General features: G+C 25.8%; 2 protein-coding genes across 8 annotated transcripts in view; one reads left to right on the forward strand and one right to left on the reverse strand.

Moving 5' to 3' along the window:
- The window catches only part of LOC123268193 (MAGUK p55 subfamily member 7), a 16,125-nt gene extending 2,951 nt beyond the window's left edge, over positions 1–13,174 (reverse strand). Inside the window, exons 1-10 of one of the 7 annotated variants that reach the window (XM_044733108.1) lie at positions 13,037–13,174; positions 12,453–12,580; positions 11,299–11,585; positions 9,528–9,659; positions 9,188–9,214; positions 8,534–8,773; positions 6,938–7,193; positions 6,252–6,557; positions 4,575–5,101; positions 1,024–1,052 (exon numbers count right to left, since the gene is read on the reverse strand). In XM_044733108.1, the coding sequence (XP_044589043.1) occupies positions 4,581–5,101; positions 6,252–6,557; positions 6,938–7,193; positions 8,534–8,773; positions 9,188–9,214; positions 9,528–9,659; positions 11,299–11,585; positions 12,453–12,489 (1,806 nt within the window). In that variant the 5' untranslated portion in view covers positions 12,490–12,580; positions 13,037–13,174 and the 3' untranslated portion in view covers positions 1,024–1,052; positions 4,575–4,580. Of the gene's footprint in view, positions 1–1,023; positions 1,053–3,973; positions 5,102–6,251; positions 6,558–6,937; positions 7,194–8,533; positions 8,774–9,187; positions 9,215–9,527; positions 9,660–11,298; positions 11,586–12,452; positions 12,581–13,036 lie in introns of those variants that run through there. The other 6 variants (XM_044733107.1, XM_044733112.1, XM_044733109.1 and 3 more) reach the window with 6 other exon arrangements.
- A 434-nt stretch (positions 13,175–13,608) lies between these two features.
- LOC123267627 (zinc finger protein 37-like) overlaps positions 13,609–21,677 on the forward strand; it is a 101,262-nt gene continuing 93,193 nt past the window's right edge. Inside the window, exon 1 of the mRNA XM_044732347.1 lies at positions 13,609–13,725. The gene's annotated coding sequence lies outside the window, so the exon portion shown is untranslated. The remainder of the gene's footprint in view (positions 13,726–21,677) is intronic.

Consider the following 21,677-nt stretch of genomic DNA (forward strand, 5'->3'; position numbering starts at 1 on the left):
AAAATTTATAATTCAAAAATTAATTTATTAAAGTTGATTTGGTTTTTTTAATCAAAATAAAATTGCAAATGTCAATAACTAGGCCAGTGTCAATAACTGGGTCTTTTACCTTATAAACAAATCCTTCTAAGTGCATGGTTTTTATGTGTGTTTATTTAACATTAAACCAACACATAAGCTTGTTACCGTGTTGCACCTTTTTTTCATGGTTTTTTTGTGTCTTTATTCAACATTAGACCAACTAAGTGTATGCTATACATACACTGTTTATTTTAGATATTTTTGTCAGGGGATAATTTTGCCATAAGAGATTTTTGTTTTGGAATATATTGCCATGGGATATCTTTTCGATATGATATATTTACTGGGATATTATTTACTAGGATTATTTTATGACCGGATGACAAAAAAGAAGAATATACTGGAAATAAATTGAGGAAGAAAATTTTGTTAATGGGGAAATACGTGTAGAAAAACGTTTTCATGCTGATTTTTTATTAATTTTTTTAAGGTATGAAAAATTAATGTTATTTATTTAAACTATCAGGTTATTTTATACATATATTTATATTTTTCTATATTTTACGACAATACAACTTAAAAATTAGCGAAGATATTAGATGATACATATCGTAGGTTGTCTTCCGACTTAGCAGTTGGTGTGCACTATCTCCCATGAAAAAAAAATATAAGTCGAAAAATATAAAAAATATATTTTAAATACATTAAAAATCTATCAGATAAAATAAAAAATGAAGCAAAAAGGGTGATTCTAAAATAATAACATTCCAAGTGTACAAATAGTGATTATAAACTATCAGACCTATTAAGTTTTTCTTATTCTTTGAAATTTTTTAGAATTTTTTTTTCTTTCAAATTTAATTCTTTAATTTCTTAATTTTTTTTTAAATTTCTTAAATTTATCTTCTTTTTGCAGATGTTATGCACTGTATAAAATCACTGATTCTAAACATTCTATACATAAAAATGTAACATATTGTTGTAAATTGTCGAGGGCGTTTCTTTATAAATAAATAAATAAATGAATAAATAAAAAATATACAAATATATAAAAAATGTGTATAGTAAATATATTTTTAATAACTAACTTTTGGCCGATTTTCATATATATTTTAAATATATTCAAGATATATCATAAAATACATAGCTAAAAATATAAAAAAAATATATTTTGAATATATCTAAAATATATATGAAAATCGGTCGAAAGTTAGTTATTAAAAATATATTTGCTATACATAATTTACATACTTTTTATAAATTTTTGATAAATATAAAATATATTTTTTATGTATTAACACATTTTTTTTTTTTTTTTTTTCATGGGGGTAGGTATGGAAGCCACAATTTTTATCTGAAATTAATGCCACAGAAAAATTACTTTTCTTCATACAATTGCGCTGAATATGAACCATCATAGGCGATATTTTGATTCAAACTATTTTTTTTTTAATAAACAATCTATAAAAAATCACAAGTTAAATTAAAAGCCCTCTAAAAAATGAAATTTTTTTTTGTAATTGAAGTTCTTATAGATACACATATAAAAAAAGTAATTTTTCTGTGCAATTGATTTCAGATAAAAATTGTAGCTTCCATACTGCTATTTGTTAAGTTATATTGTTGCTTAATACAAAAAATACTCATAAATATACGTATAAAATAATCTGATAAATTAAATAAATAATATTAATTTTTTATACCTTAAAAAAATTAATGAAAATCAGCATGAAAACAGCCTTCTCCTTTAAGTAATGTATGTCAAGGTTAAATCGAAAAACTAATTACAAAGTTTGTTTTTAGTATTGAAAATTTTCACTGGAAATTACATAAAAAATTTTATTTTACTCACTCTGGCTTAATTGATTCGCTACGTCCATCAAAAACTATCTTGTGATAGGACAGTATAGCTTAGTGTCGAGCTTTCTGTGTTCTATTTCGGCATGTGCCCTCGAAAAATTTTTACGCGACACTGAATCGAAAAAAACAATGCGCCCTGGCTGTGAGACTGAAATACAAAAGTTGAAAAATAAATAGCGTGGTAACTGTCAACAATGTATGACAACATTATTTAAAAAAAAAGAAAAAGTAATTAAATTAAATTAAATTAATTAAAACCATTACTTTGAAATGAATGTTTTTTATTAACGGTAAGATACATCGAAGATAATCTAATCAACGACAGTAAATTTCATCTTTTAATTATTTATATTTAAAATTAACCATCAGCATATTTCTTCTTTTATTTATTTCTTCACAAGTATTTACAATGCCGAGTGTAAAATATAATTGAACAATAATTATTATTATTATATTTAAATGTCTTTGTCAATTATTTATTTATTTATTTATTATTTATTAATAATAATTATTTGGCAACAATTAATAACAATTTCCACCGGTCTCTCTCTCTCTCTCTCTCCAATTTAATTATTATAATAATAAATAATCAATAATTAATAATCATCAAGGAATTTATATTGTATAATTTAACGTTATTACTTATTATTATTGTTAATTGTAACAAAGATTTAATTTTGCTTATTTTATTGCTACGGTTAGTCTAATTACTCTTTTAGAAAATTTAAATTTCTTAATCTAATTTATAAAATATAATTTCTTACAAAAATTATTTTAACTCAAAAATTTAATTGTTATTATACAATTAGTTCGTCAAATTATAAAATAGTTTTTTAATTTTTTAATTAATTTTTCGAATACTAAATTAATTATTGTGAATTTTAAGTTTAACAAGTAATTGAATATCAAAAAATTGTTCAGGAAAATAGTGAAGATTTTTTTAACAATTAAATATGAGGTAATTTATTTTTAATTAAATAAAAAATGAAAATTTTTTTTGAAAATTAAATTAATCATCAGAAGTTTATTTAAATGATAATGAAATTACGGAATAATAATTAGTCATGAAAAAAAATTTCTTATTATTACTAATAAAAATATTTCAAGAATTTTTATTATAATTTTTGCCGACCTTTAATTTTTTCTTGTATCAGCCAATTTATTATGCCGAAGATATATCCTTTGTAGCAATTAATAATTGTCAAAATGTAAATTTAAAGTGAGTTAGAGAATCAGAATCAGAGGAAGAGAACTTTAACCCAAAAAAATCGGCTGCCCAATTTTAAAACACAGTAACTGCAAAATTTTCATACCTGATTTTTTTTTTTAGTATTGCTGCATTTTTTATAACTTTTAGACTTTAATTTCAAGTATTTTCTATTCATAAATCAAATTTATTATAAATTTCCCGCGCAAACTTTTTTTTAATAAGAAAAACTTTTAAAAATCTTAAAATTATCAGTTACACGGAAAAAACAAAATGACACTGAATATCATCCTAGATTATACTCAGTGATATCGAGGGTGAAAAAATTTCAGATAGTAGCTAGTATAATCCAGATTATACTGAGTGATATCTGGATTATACTCACTGTAATCTCTCTTCACCAAATAATATCTCTGATTATACCGCGTACGATTACACAGGATATAATCCGAGATAGTATCATGTATTATTTGAATTATACTCCGTAGAATCTTAGATTATACCCAATGATATCTCGACCATTTTTTAGCGCCTGCGCACTTAGTATTTCAGATATTAGAATAGTCAAATATTGTTTTAAATACTATCTGAAATTTTTTTTCACCACAGATATCACTGAGTATAATCTGGGATGATATCCAGTGTCATCTTGTTCTTTAGATGTACTGTGGTTTGAAATAGGGCAGCCGAAATGACATTAAAATTAGTAGCTACTTAATAATTTTTAATTTTTTTTAACAAGCAAATTTGTTCCGGAAAATAATTTTTAAAAAATTGAATTTTTTTTTATTTTTCCGTCAATTTTTTTTTGACATAATTTATTTGTTAAAAAAATTATTAAAATTTAATAAATATATGTTAAATAAATTTTCATCCCAAAAAAATATTTTTTAGCTACAAAAGTTTCTGATAGTATTATTAAGGCGATTGACCAAAAGATTGAACGGCAAAAAAAAATTATCGGCTCACATTAAAATAAGACAATGTGAATTCTCAAGAAGAAGCGAGAAAAACATTTTTCAATAATTATTTTTTTACAGAAAAAAAAAAGTTTACGACTTGACTAATATTTTATCCATTAATACTTATTATTATCATTAAATCTCTATACAATTAAATCGATTTTTTTACAATAATTATTAAAATTAAATTTTTAAAATAATTAATTATTAATTAATTAACATGTGTTTTCGTGATCACCACGAGATTAGAGATACTCTCTTGGCAGTGAGGAATTATCCTGGGGGATAATGACACAAATTTAATAATCGTAATTTTTAATGATTTACTTTTGCTTGATAACCAAGTGGAAGATTATGATGAAGGTACTTAGTGGGTAGTGATCATTATTCACGTAGAAGCTTAACAGACTAAGCTAGTGGAAATGGTGCCCGATTACGGCGATGGAACATCATTAATTATTATTTATTTATTTCTCTATATTTTTTCTTCGCGTAATTAATTAATTAATTAATTAATGACTTGATATTCTTCACTGGACCCAAGAAGCGGGAACCCACAGCGGCTCGCTTTCAACCCTGTGTATCGCAGTGACCAGCTGCTCGAATGCGATGGCCAGGTCTCCGTTGACGATAACTTCGTCGAAGAGATGCGAGTAGAGGAACTCAATGCGAGCTGCGCTGTGAAGAATCTCGTTGAACTCGTCGTCGGTGAATCCTCGAGAGTTTGATTCGTCGAAGGTTGATCGAGCGCGAGCCTCATTTCTGGTCTCTTTTAGGATTTCAAACCGCGGAGGCTTTATATAGATCACGTATGGCTTCGAGTAAGGCGTACGCAGCATTTTCAGAGCTTGGTAATGAGGACTGAGAAGACAAACAAACCCGGCGTTTATCAGCGAGCTGACACTCTCACCACTGGTACCATAGAGGTTGCCTTTGTACTCGCCGTATTCTATGAACTTTCCTGATTCTATGTCTTGCTCCATTTGTTCCCGAGTTACGAAGTAGTATTCTTTGCCGTCTACTTCTCCAGGTCGTGGTGGTCTTGATGTGTCTAGAAGTTTTGTAATATATTGTTTTATTACATCAATTTTTATAAGAAATTTCAAAATCAAAATAAATTTAAGGTATACCAAGTAATAAGGCTTAAAATATCCAATTTAATCAACAATTTTTTTTGTTTATTATTATTATTATTATTATTATTATAAATTTTTTTTGAAATAGAAATAAAAAATGCTAACTTGTACGATAAATAAAAATAAAATTGAACACTAAAAAAAAGGAAACAATTTTTTTTCTAATAATTTTTGTAAAATATCCTCAATTTATATTATTAAGAGAATAAGAAAAATTTTTTCTCCAGGGTAGTCATATAATAAAATCGGTTTTTTTAAAATTAAAATTTAGTGTCATTACATAGGTCAATTTATTAGGATGTATTTAGGCCGCATTAGAAAATATTCTATCTCTAGATACATAATTAAGAAATGACTTTGTATCCTGTGAACTATTGACATTTTTAAAGATATAAGCTCACTCTGACATTACACTCATCGAGACCTTTCATTTGAGTACCCACATCAATTTTTCACATATTTTATATATTTATATATTTCACAAATACCATATATATAAAATATATAAAAAATGCCATGTGGGTACTCAAATGAAAGCTCTTGATGAGTATAACATTGTGATGAGTTTATATCTTTAAAAATGTCAATAATTAAGAACTGATACTGCTATCTTCTCAACTAATGATATTTTTAAAGAAATAAACTCACCCTGACATTATACTCAACGAGACCTTTCATTTGAGTACTCACATCAATTTTTCATATATTTATATACATTATATATATATATATATATATATATATATATATATATATATATATATATATAATGTATACATGAAAAATATATGAAAATGCATGTGGGTACTCAAATGAAAGCTATTGATGAGTGTAACATCGGGATGAGCTTATATCTTCAAAAACGTCCATAGTTAAGAAATTACAGTGCAATTTAACTAAATTCATTATTTAATAAAGCAAAATTTTATTTATTTATATTTCACAAGTCACGGCAGTCACATAGTGACTGCAAGGCTGCATGTTAATAATAAAAAATTTTTTTTCTCATTTTAAAAAAGCCTCATTACCTCGCTTGTACCTTAGGCATGTCCAAAAAAAACTTACATGGTACAGGTGTCTTATATTTATCAGGATCAGTAACTAAAAGTCGCCGCTTCAATTCATTTCTGCCAACTCCAGGAGGACCAATAAGTACAACTGGACGATAAAGTCCAGGTCTCGGATACAACTTGGCGACTTCCTCATAAGTGGGAATCTCTTCGCGATCAAAATCGTCGTTCTCTGCAGCGTCATACATTATTTTTTTAGTTTTTATTCCTTGTAAATTGCACTTAGTAGGCGAAGCGTGCAATGAAGAGGTACTGGGACGGGGGCACAATGTGGGCAAAGGCACTGGAACAGAACACAAGCCTAACCGGGCGGGTTAGGTCGCACATTATGCGCTTTATGCGAGTATTAGTGGGACTATGCCAAGCTAATTAATCAAATAAAATTAATTAATTAATAGTATTATTAGAAAAGCAAAGGCAGAGCGAAGCAATCAGATTCGATTACAAAACAACCGAACCCCAGAAAATTGATCCTTGATCCAAAACTAGAAAATTCTTTAGAAAAAAATTGATAATTTTATTAATTATTAATAGTTTCTGTAAAATACTTTAAATAATTTTTGAAGTATTTAAATAATATTTTAAAAGTATTTAAATAATACTTTAAAAAATATTTTAAAATAATTTTTTAGCGGATTAATTTTCTGGTCTTCATTAATCACGTCACTGTCAATATCTTACTCAAGTTATCTTCTTCATCGTCAGTCTTATCCTTCTGCTGGCGCTCTAAGATTATACGACGCTCCTGAAGCGCTCGGCTGGGAATCAATCCAGCTCTCATATTTCTATCTCCTTCTCGGCGGGCTTGCCACCAGTAAGCGTCATCCTGGCTGACTATGTGCAGAACGTCGCCTTTGTTAAAGTCCAATCCGGCTTCTTTGCAGGGAATATAAGGATCATCGGCTGCTTTATATGAAAAGTGAGCTCTAACACGGACCTGAAAAATTAAATTATAAATACAGATTTGTTTTTTAAATAATTTTTATTTTTAACTCTATATTATTTAGAGAATAAGAAAAATTTTGTGTCCAAGATATTCATATGGTAAAATCACTTTTTTTAGTGAAATTTAGTGTCATTGCAAGGGTCTTGATTTGAATTTGTGGCTTTTCACTGATAGTCATCTTATGATGATAAGTATTCAGGCTGTATTAAAAAATGCTCCATCTCTAGATACATAATTAAGAAATGACCTTGTATCTTGTGAACTATTGACATTTTTAAAGATATAAGCTCACCCCGACATTACACTCATCGAGACCTTTCATTTGAGTACTCACATAAATTTTTCATATATTTATATATTTATATATATGTAAATATGAAAAATATATCAAAATGCAAGTGGGTACTTAAATGAAAGCTCTTAATGAGAGTAACATCAGGATGAGCTTATATCTTCAAAAACATTAATATTTAAGAAAGTACAGGGCATTTTAACAAATATCTTGTGAACTATTGAAATTTTTAAAGATATAAGCTCATTCCGTCATTACACTTATCGAGACCTTTCATTTGAGTACCCACATTAATTTTTCATATATTTATATATATGTAAATATGAAAAATATATCAAAATGCATGTGGGTACTTAAATGAAAGCTCTTAATGAGAGTAACATCAGGATGAGCTTATATCTTCGAAAACGTCTATATTTAAGAAATTACAGGACATTTTAACAAATATCTCATGAACTATTCACATTTTTTAAGATATAAGCTCATCCCGATGTTACGCTCGTCAAGACCTTTCATTTAAGTACCCACATCATTTTTTCATATATTTATATATATTATATATATGTATATATGAAAAATATATAAAAATGCATATGGGTACTCAAATGAAAGCTCTTGATGAGTGTATCATCAGGATGAGCTTATATCTTTAAGAACGTCAATAGTTAAGAAAGTGTGGTGCAATTTAACAAATGTCTTGTAAACTATTGACATTTTTAAAGATATAAGCTCATCCTGACATTACACTAATCGAGACCTTTCATTTGAGTACTCACATCAATTTTTCATATATTTACATATATTATATATATGTATATATGAAAAATATATCAAAATGCATGTGGGTACTCAAATGAAAGCTCTTGATGAGTGCAATATCAGGATGAGCTTATATCTTTAAAAACTTCAATATTTAAGAAAGTACAGTACAGTTTAACAAAAGTCATTATTTAATAAAGCAAAATTTTATTTATTCATAATCCTCAAGTCACGGCAGTCACGCAGTGATTATTATTTTTCTATTAAAAAAAAAAATCACCTTGCTTTCTCTGATGCCGCCTTTACTGTCAGCCGGAATGATTTTGAAGGTAATAGTCCCCTCGGAGTTCTGAAGAATCTTCAGCACATCGTTAGGAGTCTTACCTTCGACACTTATATTATTAACTTCGCAAACTTCGTCTCCCACGTGGATTAGCCCAGATCTGTCAGCAGCACCACCGTGCATTATTCTTGCTATCACGATCTTCCCTGTTATCTCGCAGGTCTTAATCGTTGCTCCCTATTGTAAGTTTAATATAAATGCATTTATTTAAAGTAATTACTCACTCACACTCAACAAATCATACTATTAAAAAACCTCAAGGATCGGGGTCAGGATCTAAAAAATAAAAATACTAATTACATGCTTAACATAAAATAAAACAATTAAATAAACATAAATGCTTTATTTACAGCATCACATACAGTTCATGCAATTTAAATATAAATAAATTAAATTAATGTAATTTTAAATAAATAAATAAATAATAAATAAAATACTTATCTCTTATTTACAGTAAATAAAATATTTTAGGTACACAATATAAAATAATAAAAGTAATAATTAATATTTATATAAAAAACATAAATCACGGAGAACATTAGCATATTTAAAAAGCTCAGCTGATGCAACTAAAGCCACGGGAAAACTTACCACGATCGGTTCAACGCCGTCACCGCACTTCGAGGCAAGTTTCAGGATAAAACAAAACACGTGATTACTTGGAATTGATTTTGCGGAAAATTTCGCGTAATTAGAAAGTGGATTAAAGGATTTATTTTGTGAAGATAATTTAGTGGGATTTTTTTTTTAATTTTTTTTTTTTAAAGAGGGAACGTGTGGAAAGGACGGACCAAACACATGCAGGTGGAGATCGTGGACCGGCGTCCAGCTAATTACCACTCCACACATTTAATTGACTATTAAATCCCGAAAGCCGAATTAAGGCTCGTATTTACTTTCAGGGCTATAAAATACCGAGATTCTGACGTACCAGTGGCTCATCTGACTTCACCAGCTGGACTATCTTCACAGTCTCCTCGTCCTCGTCTACTTCCAAGGGGATTTCTGAGAGACGTGGGTAGTAATCCTTTTGAGCAACTGCGTCGTGCGTACATAGTAGACCCTTAAAAATTTTTTAAGTAATTTTATTGCTTTTGGAACAATTTTTTTTTTATTTAAAATTTATAATACTGAAGTTAACAGAAGTCCGAGAATTTTTTTTTATTTTTACTATAGTTGATCTAGAGAGTCTTTGCGCTTCAGGTATTTTTTGTTTTTGCCCCTACCATCTTAAATATGTGATTAAAAAATATTTAGTGCATATAATTAGTATAAGGATACATTTAATTTGTTTTTGCTATCGATACACATTTATCAGCTATAAAAATTAGATGATGGGAGCAAAAACCGAAAATACCCGAAGCGCAACGACATAATCCAACAATACTTTAATATTTACTAGCAACCTTGCAGTCACTATGTGACTGCCGTGACTTGTGAACTATCAATAAATAAAATTTTGCTTTGTTAAATAATTATTTTTGTTAAATTGCACTGTACTTTCTTAAATATTGACGTTTTTAAAGATATAAGCTCATCCAGATGTTACACTTATCAAGAGCTTTCATTTGAGTACCCACATGCATTTTGATATATTTTTCATATATACATATATATAAATATATAAAATATATGAAAAATTGATGTGGGTACTCAAATGAAAGGTCTCGATAAGTGTAATGTCAGGGTGAGCTTATATCTTTAAAAATTTCAATATTTCATAAGATACAAGGTCATTCCTTAATTATTGATATTTTTAAGATATAAGCTCATCCCGATGTTTCACTCATTAAGAGCTTTCATTTGAGTACCCACATGCATTTTTATATATTTTTCATATATACATATATATATAATATATATATAAATATATGAAATATATGAAATATATGAAAAATTAATGTGGGTACTCAAATGAAAGGTCTCGATGAGTGTAATGTCGAGGTGAGCTTATATCTTTAAAAATGTCAATAGTTCACGAGACATTTATTAAATTGCACCGCACTTTCTTTACTATTGACGTTTTTGAAGATATAAGCTCATCCCAATGTTACACTCATCAAGAGCTTTAATTTGAGTACCCACATGCATTTTGATATATTTTTCATATATTCATATATATAAATATATGAAAAATTGATGTGGGTATTCAAATGAAAGATCTCGATGAGTGTAATGTCAAAGTGAGCTTATGTCTTTAAAAATGTCAATAGTTCACAAGATACAAGGTCATTTCTTAATTATGTATCTAGATATAGAGTATTTTCGAATGCAGCCTAAATACTTATCATCATAAATTGACTATCGGTGAGAATGATATGAAACCTTGAAAAGGCACAAATTAAAGTTAAGACCTTTGCAATGACACTAAATTTTACTAAAAAAATTGATTTTATCATATGACTATCCTAGAGACAAAATTTCTCTTGTTCTCTTAATAATATAAGATTAATTATTTTAATTTTACATTAATTTTTTATTAAAAAATAACTAAATAATAAATTACAGATCAATTATAGAAAAAAAATCTTTACTAAACACGTGAATAAAAAAATTAATTAACTAACTAATGAATTAATTAATTGACCTAGTAACTTTTTTTTAAATCATATACATAAAATTTTTTCATAATAATTTATTAAAAAAAAAAATTGATAAGTGTCTGTTAATTTCAGTATAACTTAAAGAATTAGCAACTCTACCTGTATGTGAGGTTTTTGTAGCAAATGAAACAACTCCCGACACAATTCCGAGCCATGTGTCTTAGACGCCAGCATATCCAGAATTTCTACATCGATGTCCATTGAGTTGGACAGCACGGGGAAGAATTTGTCGTCTTCGGCATTGGACTGGATCTTTTTGTGAACGTTAACGAGTGCATTTAATTCTTTTGACCGGAGCAAATCACTCAGAAAGCCAAACTCTTCGTCAGTGCAGCTAGGTATTTCAGACTTGTTCTCTTCGAGCGAGTTCAAGAGTGTTGATAATGCTGAAAATTAATAATTTATTTATGAATTACATAATTCAGAGAATAAATAAAAAAACTTGCAAATTAATAAATACTAGCAAACATTTAATCGTATCAGATTTATGCTTGCTATTATTAATATGTAAATATAGAAAATTAGAACGGCCGAGCAGATCAATACGTTAATTTCTACAAGGTATAAAAATATAAATGTTATTTTTTAATCTTTGAGTAGTACAGTGTTATAAATATATAATTATTATTCTACGGCTATAAATAAGAGAAAATTGTTTTTTATGTAAACTAGAGTAAAAATAACATAAGTAAATATTTACATTATTATTATTATCATACATTTTATGTTAGATTCTTCATTTATACAATTAGAGATAATTAAAATTGCTTTTAGCAAATAAAAAAAAAAATTATTCCAGTTTTTTAAAGTTTTTAAAATTTTTGACAATTTTAATTATTTAAAAAAAAAATTAATTTTTAAGTAAATTTTAATTATTATAAAAAAAAATTAATTTTTAAGTAAATTTTAATTTAAAAAAAAAAAACTTAATTTTTAAGTAAATTTTAATTTAAAAAAAAAATTAATTTTTAAGTAAATTTTAATTATTAAAATAAAAATTTAATTTTTAAGTAAATTTTAATTTAAAAAAAAAAAAATATTTTTTAAGTAAATTTTAATTGAAAAAAAAAAATTATTTTAATTTATTTAAAAAAATTTTAATTCTTAAATAAAAATTTTTTCTAATTAAAATTTTTAATTTAAAATTTAATAAAGTAAATTAATAATAAATTTACCCCAGTATAAATATTTAATTTGACTAATTGAAAACTAATGACTCAAAAAAAAAAATACTTAATTATAAATTAACTTACCAGGATTCCAATTAACTTGTTCCATGACTACTGTCATAGCTCGCAGCAAGCACGACTAGGTGGATCGATTGAAGCACTGGTCAATTATTCCCTTCAGACAGACTAAAATCTTGCGTGTTCGATGGCTACTACAAGAATAATAAATTACGCATACATTTAGTAGTAATAGTAGTCCTACTACCAGAGTAATAGTAACAGTAGTAGTTGTTTTTATATTTGTATAATTTAATATAGTCTGCAAACATGTACTCAGGATTCCACAATACAACCGGGTCACTGTATGCGCGTTCTTGGAGTCAACACTTATTTAACTTTTCCCAGAATTTTCTTATTGTAATAATAATAATAATAATAATAATAATAATTACTATTATTTAACTGGCCCGCTACCAGTATACCCAGTAACACAAAAGTTCCGCATCTCTTATCATTGCGAAAATAATTTAGTTACGTAAGCTGTCACTCGACACAGTGTAACAGAGTAGGCTGTTTTGGGGGAGATCAAAAATATTTTATTGTTGTTATTATTGTTAATATTTAATATTCATGCTTAATTGTAAATAAATAAATAAATTTTTTAATACCTTTCTTCATAAACTTTTTTATAAATTTCTTCACATAATTAAATTAATTATAATTATTTTTATTGATTATAAGCACTACCCGCACTGATTTCACAGTCAACAATTACCTTGATGTGATTCTGCCATTTTATTATTGACAGCACTCTAGCGGATGTTTTTGATAATTTAAATTCTGCAATCTTTAAAAATTTATTTTTATTTTAATTATTTATTTTTCATGAAATTATTTTAAAATTTTAATTATTTACTAGTGTTAAAATTTTTATAAACAAATTTTATTGTAAGAATAATTTTTTTGGAGTTTCTAATTTACCAAAAGTTAGTTCCGATACCGACCGCAGATAACGCGCGTCTCTTCATGCACAATTTTCTCAAGTCATTCCCTGCCGCCATTTTCTTCATTTTCTGCCAAAGAAAAAAAAGTAATCTAGAATTATAAAACCTGTCAAAATAAAAATTAAAGTTAATTGCAATTAAATTACATAAAAAAATTTATCTTGTGATAAAAGGAATTAATAATCTTATTTAAAGATAAAATCTAGGCAATAAAAGTAATAAAAGTTATCCGTGAGATAAATGTAAAGCAATTTGTCATTTGTCAGTTTATAAAAAATATAAATAATAACATATGTGTCATTTAGTCAACAGATTATTACCGCGTGTGTATTGAATCAGCTTTAAACATCTGGGTGAGTATTTATGAAAATTAATTCAGCAGATATTTAATCATTTTTTTATTTAATAAATTATGACTAAAAAAAGTTAGAAAAAAATATGAAAATTAAGTTAGCTGACATTTAAAAATTTTTAGAATTTTTTTTTATTAGAAAAATTAAAAAAAAAATCATTTTTAAAAAACTTTTAAAATTATAAGTGCAATTTTTTTAAAATATTTAATTCTCATTTAATAATTAGAAAAAAACTCAAATTATTAACAATCTCTATGGCACGCCGTTTTACTATTTAATCAGGTAATATTTTTGCAGAACATAAAAAAAAAAAATTTATTTTTAATTTGAAAAAGAATTTTTTCAGTGAATTCTTTTTATGTACTGACATAATAAAAATATAATTATTTTATGTCCCGACATAAAATTAAATGCTTATGCATAGGAAGAGGTACTAAAAAACACGAATTATAATTATGTAACGACATAATTATAATGATTAGAAATTATTTAGAAAAAATAAAAACATTTTTATTATCTTGTGACATAATTATAATGAATACAATTCAATTATGATTAAAGATAAAATATGTTTTTTTCATTATAAATAGCATAATAAAATATATTAAAATTTTTATTATGTCCCACCATAATTAATTATACCGATAACGAATTTTAATTATCTAGTAACATAAATTTAATAAAAATTTTTTATCGTAAAAGTAAATAAAATAATAATAATGATAAATAAAAATGATCTTGTAACATAATGATTTTGAGCAATTAATATTATTTCAATACATAATGTTAATTTAAACATTTCTATTATGTACATAATTTTAATTCAAACATTTTTATTATGTACAAAATTTTAATTCAGAATTTTTATTATGTACATAATTTTAATTCCGAATTTCTATTATGTACATAATTTAAATTATAACATTTTTATTATGTACATAATTTTAATTCTGAATTACTATTACACTGATAGAAGGATTTGTTTATAGTTAAAAATATTTGTTAATATTTAACAAATCATTTATTAGAGACCACTTTTTAGTCCTTAACAAATATTTCTTAGTATTTAAAAAGATTTATTAATGTTTAATAAATGAATATCTGATTTATTAAATACAAACAAATCATTTTAAATACTAAGAAATATTTGTTTGATACTAAAAAATGGTCTCTAATAAATGATTTGTTAACTATTAACAAATATTTTTTTAATACAAATAAATCCTTCTATCAGTGTATGTACATAATTTTAATTCCGAATTTCTATTATGTACATAATTTTAATTCCGAATTTCTATTATGTACATAATTTTAATTATAAAATTTTTATTATGTACATAATTTTAATTATAACATTTTTATTATGTACATAATTTTAATTTTGAATTATTATTATGTACATAATATTAATTCTGAATTATTATTATGTACATAATTTCAATTCCGAATTTCTATTATGTACATAATTTTAATTATGACATTTTTATTATGTACATAATTTTAATTCTGAATTATTATTATGTACATAATTTTAATTCTTATTTGTATTAAATTTGAGATTAAAAGAAATTAAAATGTTATAAATAATCACTCCAAAAATATAAATCTACAGGAGCCAATTTAATTTATGTCACTACATAAAAAAATTAGTAAAACGGTTGACCCTAAAGGCCATCTCTGCAACTTCCCGCTCATTTCATACTTAACCGCACAAACCTACATTTATGACGTTTTTAAGCTCTTCGAGCTCAAAAATATAATTTTCGTATCATTTTGAGCTCTCCGAGCTCAAAAATCTGCTAGAAGTTGAATAAAACACTATTTTTCGAATTTTCAAACCGCAATAACTTTTGAATGAATAAACCGATTTTTACGTGGTTGGTAGCATTTAACGCAGTTTTCAAACTTTTCGAACTTTTAAGTTTAAATTGATCAAACAAGGAATTTCAAAGTAATTCCCAAAAAACAATTTTTTCGATTTTTTTCGTTAACGATAACTCACGAACGAATTATCCGATTTTGATCGGGCTGGCGGAAATCGACGTGTTTTTTTTATGTTAAGAGCTGATTAGTTTTTGGAATTGATCGGTCAAGCCGTTTAAAAGTTATTCCAAAAAAACCACATTTGAAAGAATTTTTTTTTGCAGTTTTTTTGGAATTTCTCAAAATCTACTGGGTCGAATCGATCCAAATTATGGTCAAAATTTAAGTATAGTCAAGCCCTTTCGGATGGTGCAAACCGCGATAAAATCGGTCAAGCCATTCAAAAGTTATGAGAGGTTTACATACGGCCGCACACACACATACAGACGTACGGACATCATCGCGGAAACATTCGGGGAGGCTTCCTAGGACCTCAAAACGTCAACATCTGTTGAAAACTCGATTTTCGAAAAACGGGGTGAAACCAATAACTTCCCGATTTTTGAAAATTTTCAATTTTCTTGGCGGGAAGTTAAAAAATTGTTAGTTAAAATTATATCCTCACATAATTATTAAACTCTTATTTTTAATTATCATGACATATAATAAAAATATTCTTTTTGTCATCAGCTCAACTCAGAATTTTAATTCGAATTAAGATCTTTGATATATTATTACGTCCCTACATAATAATTATTCCTTAAAAAATATAAGCATAAACATAAAATTAATCTATTATATTTTGATTATGTTTTAACATAAAATGTGCATTTTTCCTTTTAGTTGTTAATTTTAAGATCGTTTTTTTTCTTCTATTAAATAGTAAAACGACGTGCCATACAATGTCGGCTAACTTTAATATTATAAAAAAATTAACATTCAAAAATTTTAAAAAGTTAAAAATGCAATTTTTAAAAAATTATTTTTAAATAATTACATAAACTATAAAAATTAAGTTAGTTAACATCTAAAAATTTTTAGAATTTTTTTTTTTTTCATGAAAAAAATTATTACAAAAAAATAAAAAATTTTCATTTGTAAAAAACTTTAAAAATTAATAATAATAAAGTTAGCCGACATTTTTGATTTTTTGATTTTGCCTATTTATTAAATTAGAACTAAAAAAAATTTTTTTTATAATTGCACTTACAGTTTTTCAAATTTTCAATGTCAATTTTTTCTATTAATTTTCTTCAATAAAAAAAATGGTAAAAATTAAAAAATGTCGGCTAACTTAATTTATAATCCTAAAATTAGCCAACGTTTTTAATTTTTTGATTTTTTTTTAATAATTAAATTAGAACAAAAAATATATTTTAAAAATTGCACTTACAGCTTTTAAAGTTTTTTACAAATGAAATTTTTTTTTTCTTTTTTTTTTGTAGTCATTTTTTCAATAAAAAATATAAAAAAAATTTTTAAATGTCGGCTAACTTAATTTTTATCTTAATTTTCATGAAAAACTATAAGTGCAATTTTTTATTTTCAATTTAATAAATGAAAAAAGAATTAAAAACATCGGCTAACTTTAGTATTACTCATAAATTACTATTACACATAAAAAACACATAGAATAAATAAATTTTAATATTATTGGTAAGTACTTAAAAGAAAAAATTGCGAAATTGTGAAAATTGCAGAGAATAAACTTGTGCTCGTCACCATAAACTAACATATTGTGCGATATGAAGAGTCTTGGAAGTATAAAAGTAATTTCAGACAATTGTCGCTTAAACTTATGCTAAACACAGGGAAGAAATGTAGCCGGCGGTGTTTATGACAGGGCTGAAAATTAAAATGCTGGGCACGTCAAGGTAATGGGGTCGCGGATCATCCATTTCTTCTCTTTTTAATTTCTTCTTTAAGACGATCATACTATCTTTGTCTTTGCCTCAGATTGCTCGCTCATCAATATATTTATAATGTGTACACAGCAAATGTCAGAGCTCTAAATGCAATTCTTTCTTGTATAGATATAATAAACATACACAACATCGACAGATTTGCACCGATGATTACTTAATTACAGCCTGAGTTCACCCGCCGCCATAATCAGCATATTTAATAAAACCGCTCTCAATCATCATCAGCTCCATCATATGTAGTATATATTTTCTTCGTTCCACGAACTATTTTGTTTACGCAATTATTTAGTGCAATAATCAATTACTGCTACACGTATGTTATTTTACCTGTTTAAAATAATGTTTCTTCATTAGATTAGTTATTATTATAAGGAGAATAGTAATTTAGCTGATTAATATTATTATTAAGATGTTAATACCTGATCTAATATATATTATAACACAGATAAATTTCACAGTAATTTTTTATATTACTAAAAAAAATCAAAAAAGATATTAATTAATTATAAAAGAAGAAATTTAAAAATTCGATTTTAATAAAATTAGTTTTAGAGAAATTTAAAAAACTAGAGAAACAGTAAATGGCAACAATATTATCAAAAATCTCTAAAAAAGAAATTTAAAAATACATTTTAAAGATAATACTAAAGTTAGCCGACATTTAAAAATTTTTAGAATTATTTTTTATTGAAAAAATTATTACAAAATAATAAAAAAAAATTTCTATTTGTCAAAAATTTGATAAACTGTAAGTGCAATTTTGAAAAAATATTTTTTAGTTCTAATTTAATAATTAAAAAAAAATTTAAAACGTCGGCTAACTTTAGTGTTATTTTCAAGTTTTTAACAAAAGAAATTTTTTTTTTAATTTTTTCAATAAAAAAAAAATTCTAAAAATTTTTAAATGTCAGCTGATAACCATAATATTTAAATATTAATCAATAATTATGAAAATTAAGTTAACCGACATCTAACAATTTTTTATAATTTTTTTTTATTGAAAAAATTATAACTTACAAAAACAAAAAATTTAATTTGTAAAAAAATTGAAAAACTATGTGCAATTTTTAAAAAATATTTTTTTAGTTCTAATTTAATAATTAAAAAATTAAAAATGTCGACTAACTTTAGTGTTATTTTCAAGTTTTTAACAAAAGAATTTTTTTTTTTACTTTTTTCAATAAAAAAAAAAAAAAATTCTTAGATGTCAGCTGACTTAACCATAATATTTAAATATTAATCAATAATTATTAAAATCAAGTTAAGCGACATCTAAAAATTTTTTATAATTTTTTTTTATTGAAAAAATTATAACTTACAAAAACAAAAAATTTAATTTGTAAAAAAATTGAAAAACTATAAGTGCAATTTTTAAAAAATATTTTTTAGTTCTAATGTAATAATTAAAAAATTAAAAACGTCGGCTTTTATAATACAGATAAATTTCACGGTAATTTTTTAACCAGTTAAATACTATCCAGACATTAACACGGAATAATAATTTATAAAACATTGATCTACACCCTCATGATTAATTACAGTTACGCAACAAATGACCGAGCATATTACCACCACAGTAATGAAATATTTTCGTACAACATAATAATATTATAAACTATTTCCAGCGACAATTTATCACCTATAATCTCTTTCACAATGACATATATACAATCGTGAATTATTTAATCACAATATCAGATCATTGCTCAAGGACCCTAGACTCAATAAGTCAATAGATTCAATCTTAAGCAAATAAAATTACAAAACTCTAAATATAATAAAAAATATCTATGTATTATATATTATATAGTACTCTAAAATGAATGCGAAATGTATTATTATTTATTATTATCAGACTAAGACATGCTTTAACATTTCTTCCTTACTGTTAATCTTTTTAATGTCTCGCCTGAGCTAAAAGTTCTCGGTTCTAAGTTCTGTTTTGTTCCCAGTACATCATATAACTATAATATTAAATCTCACGGATATAAATATATATATTGTTGAGAGTAGAGAGTACATCGCGACACCACGGCAATTTCTTCTCTCCCCGGGGGCGAACACGCGGTTCACCACCATTCGTCTGTCTGACAGCTGATTCCGTAATCCTTTTGTCTCGTCATTTTCTATCTCTTCTTTGCTTTTAAAACAAACCCGACAATTAATATTCTCTCTCTTTTCAACATTAGCGACGACTGTACTACACCACATTGCTTGGCTTGCTGTATATATAATGCCGTGTCGAGGAATCACGCGGAGCCATTGGTCGGCACAACGGGCCAATCAGCTCCCACTTCCATTCATAAGTTGCGTCGCTCTGCAAGGGAAGTATATAATACGGAGTTAAGTCCAGGGAAAAAGAGATTACACATGCATACAATATACTTACACTATTGATAATGCACATCTTTAATTTCCTCTACCGATTTATTCAGAGGGTTGTGCGCAAACTCGATATAGTCTTCTCACATTACATGATAATAATCAACTTCTTGGGTTAATACTTAAAAACCCATGAATATATTCAGGTAAATCGTTCCTCGTCACGTCATGAAGAATAATATAGATTTATTTATTGTATGACCGCTGGTGAAGACTGGAGTTCCTCGCGGGGGGTCTGCAACTCGCGTATAGGTAAATGGAACGGAAGGCCCGTAAATGTGTATGAAATATGGTTATTGCTGATCGTGTATGTCCATGTCGTGGTGTAGTATGTGGTACTATGTTGAAACCAAAGGAAATTTTAATTTTCATTGAAAATTCATTATATTTTTTGTATGAAAATTATACGAATTTATTTTAGATGATTATTTAGATGATTATTTTTAAGCGTTCCGGGTGTGACCTAAAAGATTTATCATTTTTTAGATTTTTATCACCTATATTAATAAGAAAAATTTTTTGTCCAGGATATTCATGTGATAAAATCGGTTTTTTTAAGTGAAATTTAGTGACATTGCAAAAGTCTTGATTTGAATTTGTGCTTTTTCAAGGATTCATATCATTTTCACAGATAGTCAATTTATGATGATAAGTATTTAGGTTGCATTCGAAAATGCTCTATTTCTAGATACATAATTAAGAAATGACCTTGTATCTTGTGAACTATTGACATTTTTAAAGATATAAGCTCATCCCGGTGTTACACTCATCGAGACCTTCCATTTGAGTACCCACATCAATTTTTCATATATTTACATATATATATATATATATATATATATATATATATATATATATATATATATATATATATATATATATAATATATATGTATATATGAGAAATATATCAAAATGCATGTAGGTACTCAAATTAAAGCTCTTGATGAGTGTAACATCAGGATGAGCTTATATCTTTAAAAATATCAGTAGTTGACAAGATACAAGGTAATTTCTTAATTATTGATATTTTTGAAGATGTAAGCTCATCCCAATGTTACACTTATCAAGAGCTTTCATTTGAGTACCCACATACATTTTGATATATTTTTCATATATACATATATATAATATATATAAATATATGAAAAATTGATGTGGGTACTCATATGAAAGCTCTTGATGAGTGTAACATCGGGATGAGCTTATATCTTTAAAAACGTCAATATTTAAGAAAGTACAGCACAATTTAACAAATGTCTTGTGAACTATTGACATTTTTAAAGATAAGCTCACTCCGACATTACACTCATCGAGACCTTTCATTTGAGTACCAACATCAATTTTTCATATATTCATATATATATTATATATATTTATATATGTATATATGAAAAATATATCAAAATGTATGTGGGTACTCAAATGAAAGCTCTTGATGAGAGTAACATCGGAATGAGTTTATATCTTTAAAAACGTTAATAGTAAAGAAAATACAGTGTAATTTAACAAAAGTCATGATTTAATAAAGCAAAATTTTATTTATTTATAGTTTACAAGTCACAGCATCCACATAGTAACTGCAAGAATGCTAGTAATAGCTTCATTGCATAGAAAAAAAAATTTATCCGAACTAAAAAAACTTTTCGGTAAATTTGAATTATTTCAAAGTAAGAAGAAATTTGGTTCAATAAAATTTCATAAAATATTATAAATATATATGTACACTGAAAAAACAAATTTAATTTGAATCAAGGAAAAAAATCTTTGATGAAATAAAATT

The sequence above is a fragment of the Cotesia glomerata genome, linkage group LG6, assembly GCF_020080835.1.
Source record: "Cotesia glomerata isolate CgM1 linkage group LG6, MPM_Cglom_v2.3, whole genome shotgun sequence".
NCBI classification, from domain to species: Eukaryota; Metazoa; Arthropoda; class Insecta; order Hymenoptera; family Braconidae; genus Cotesia; species Cotesia glomerata.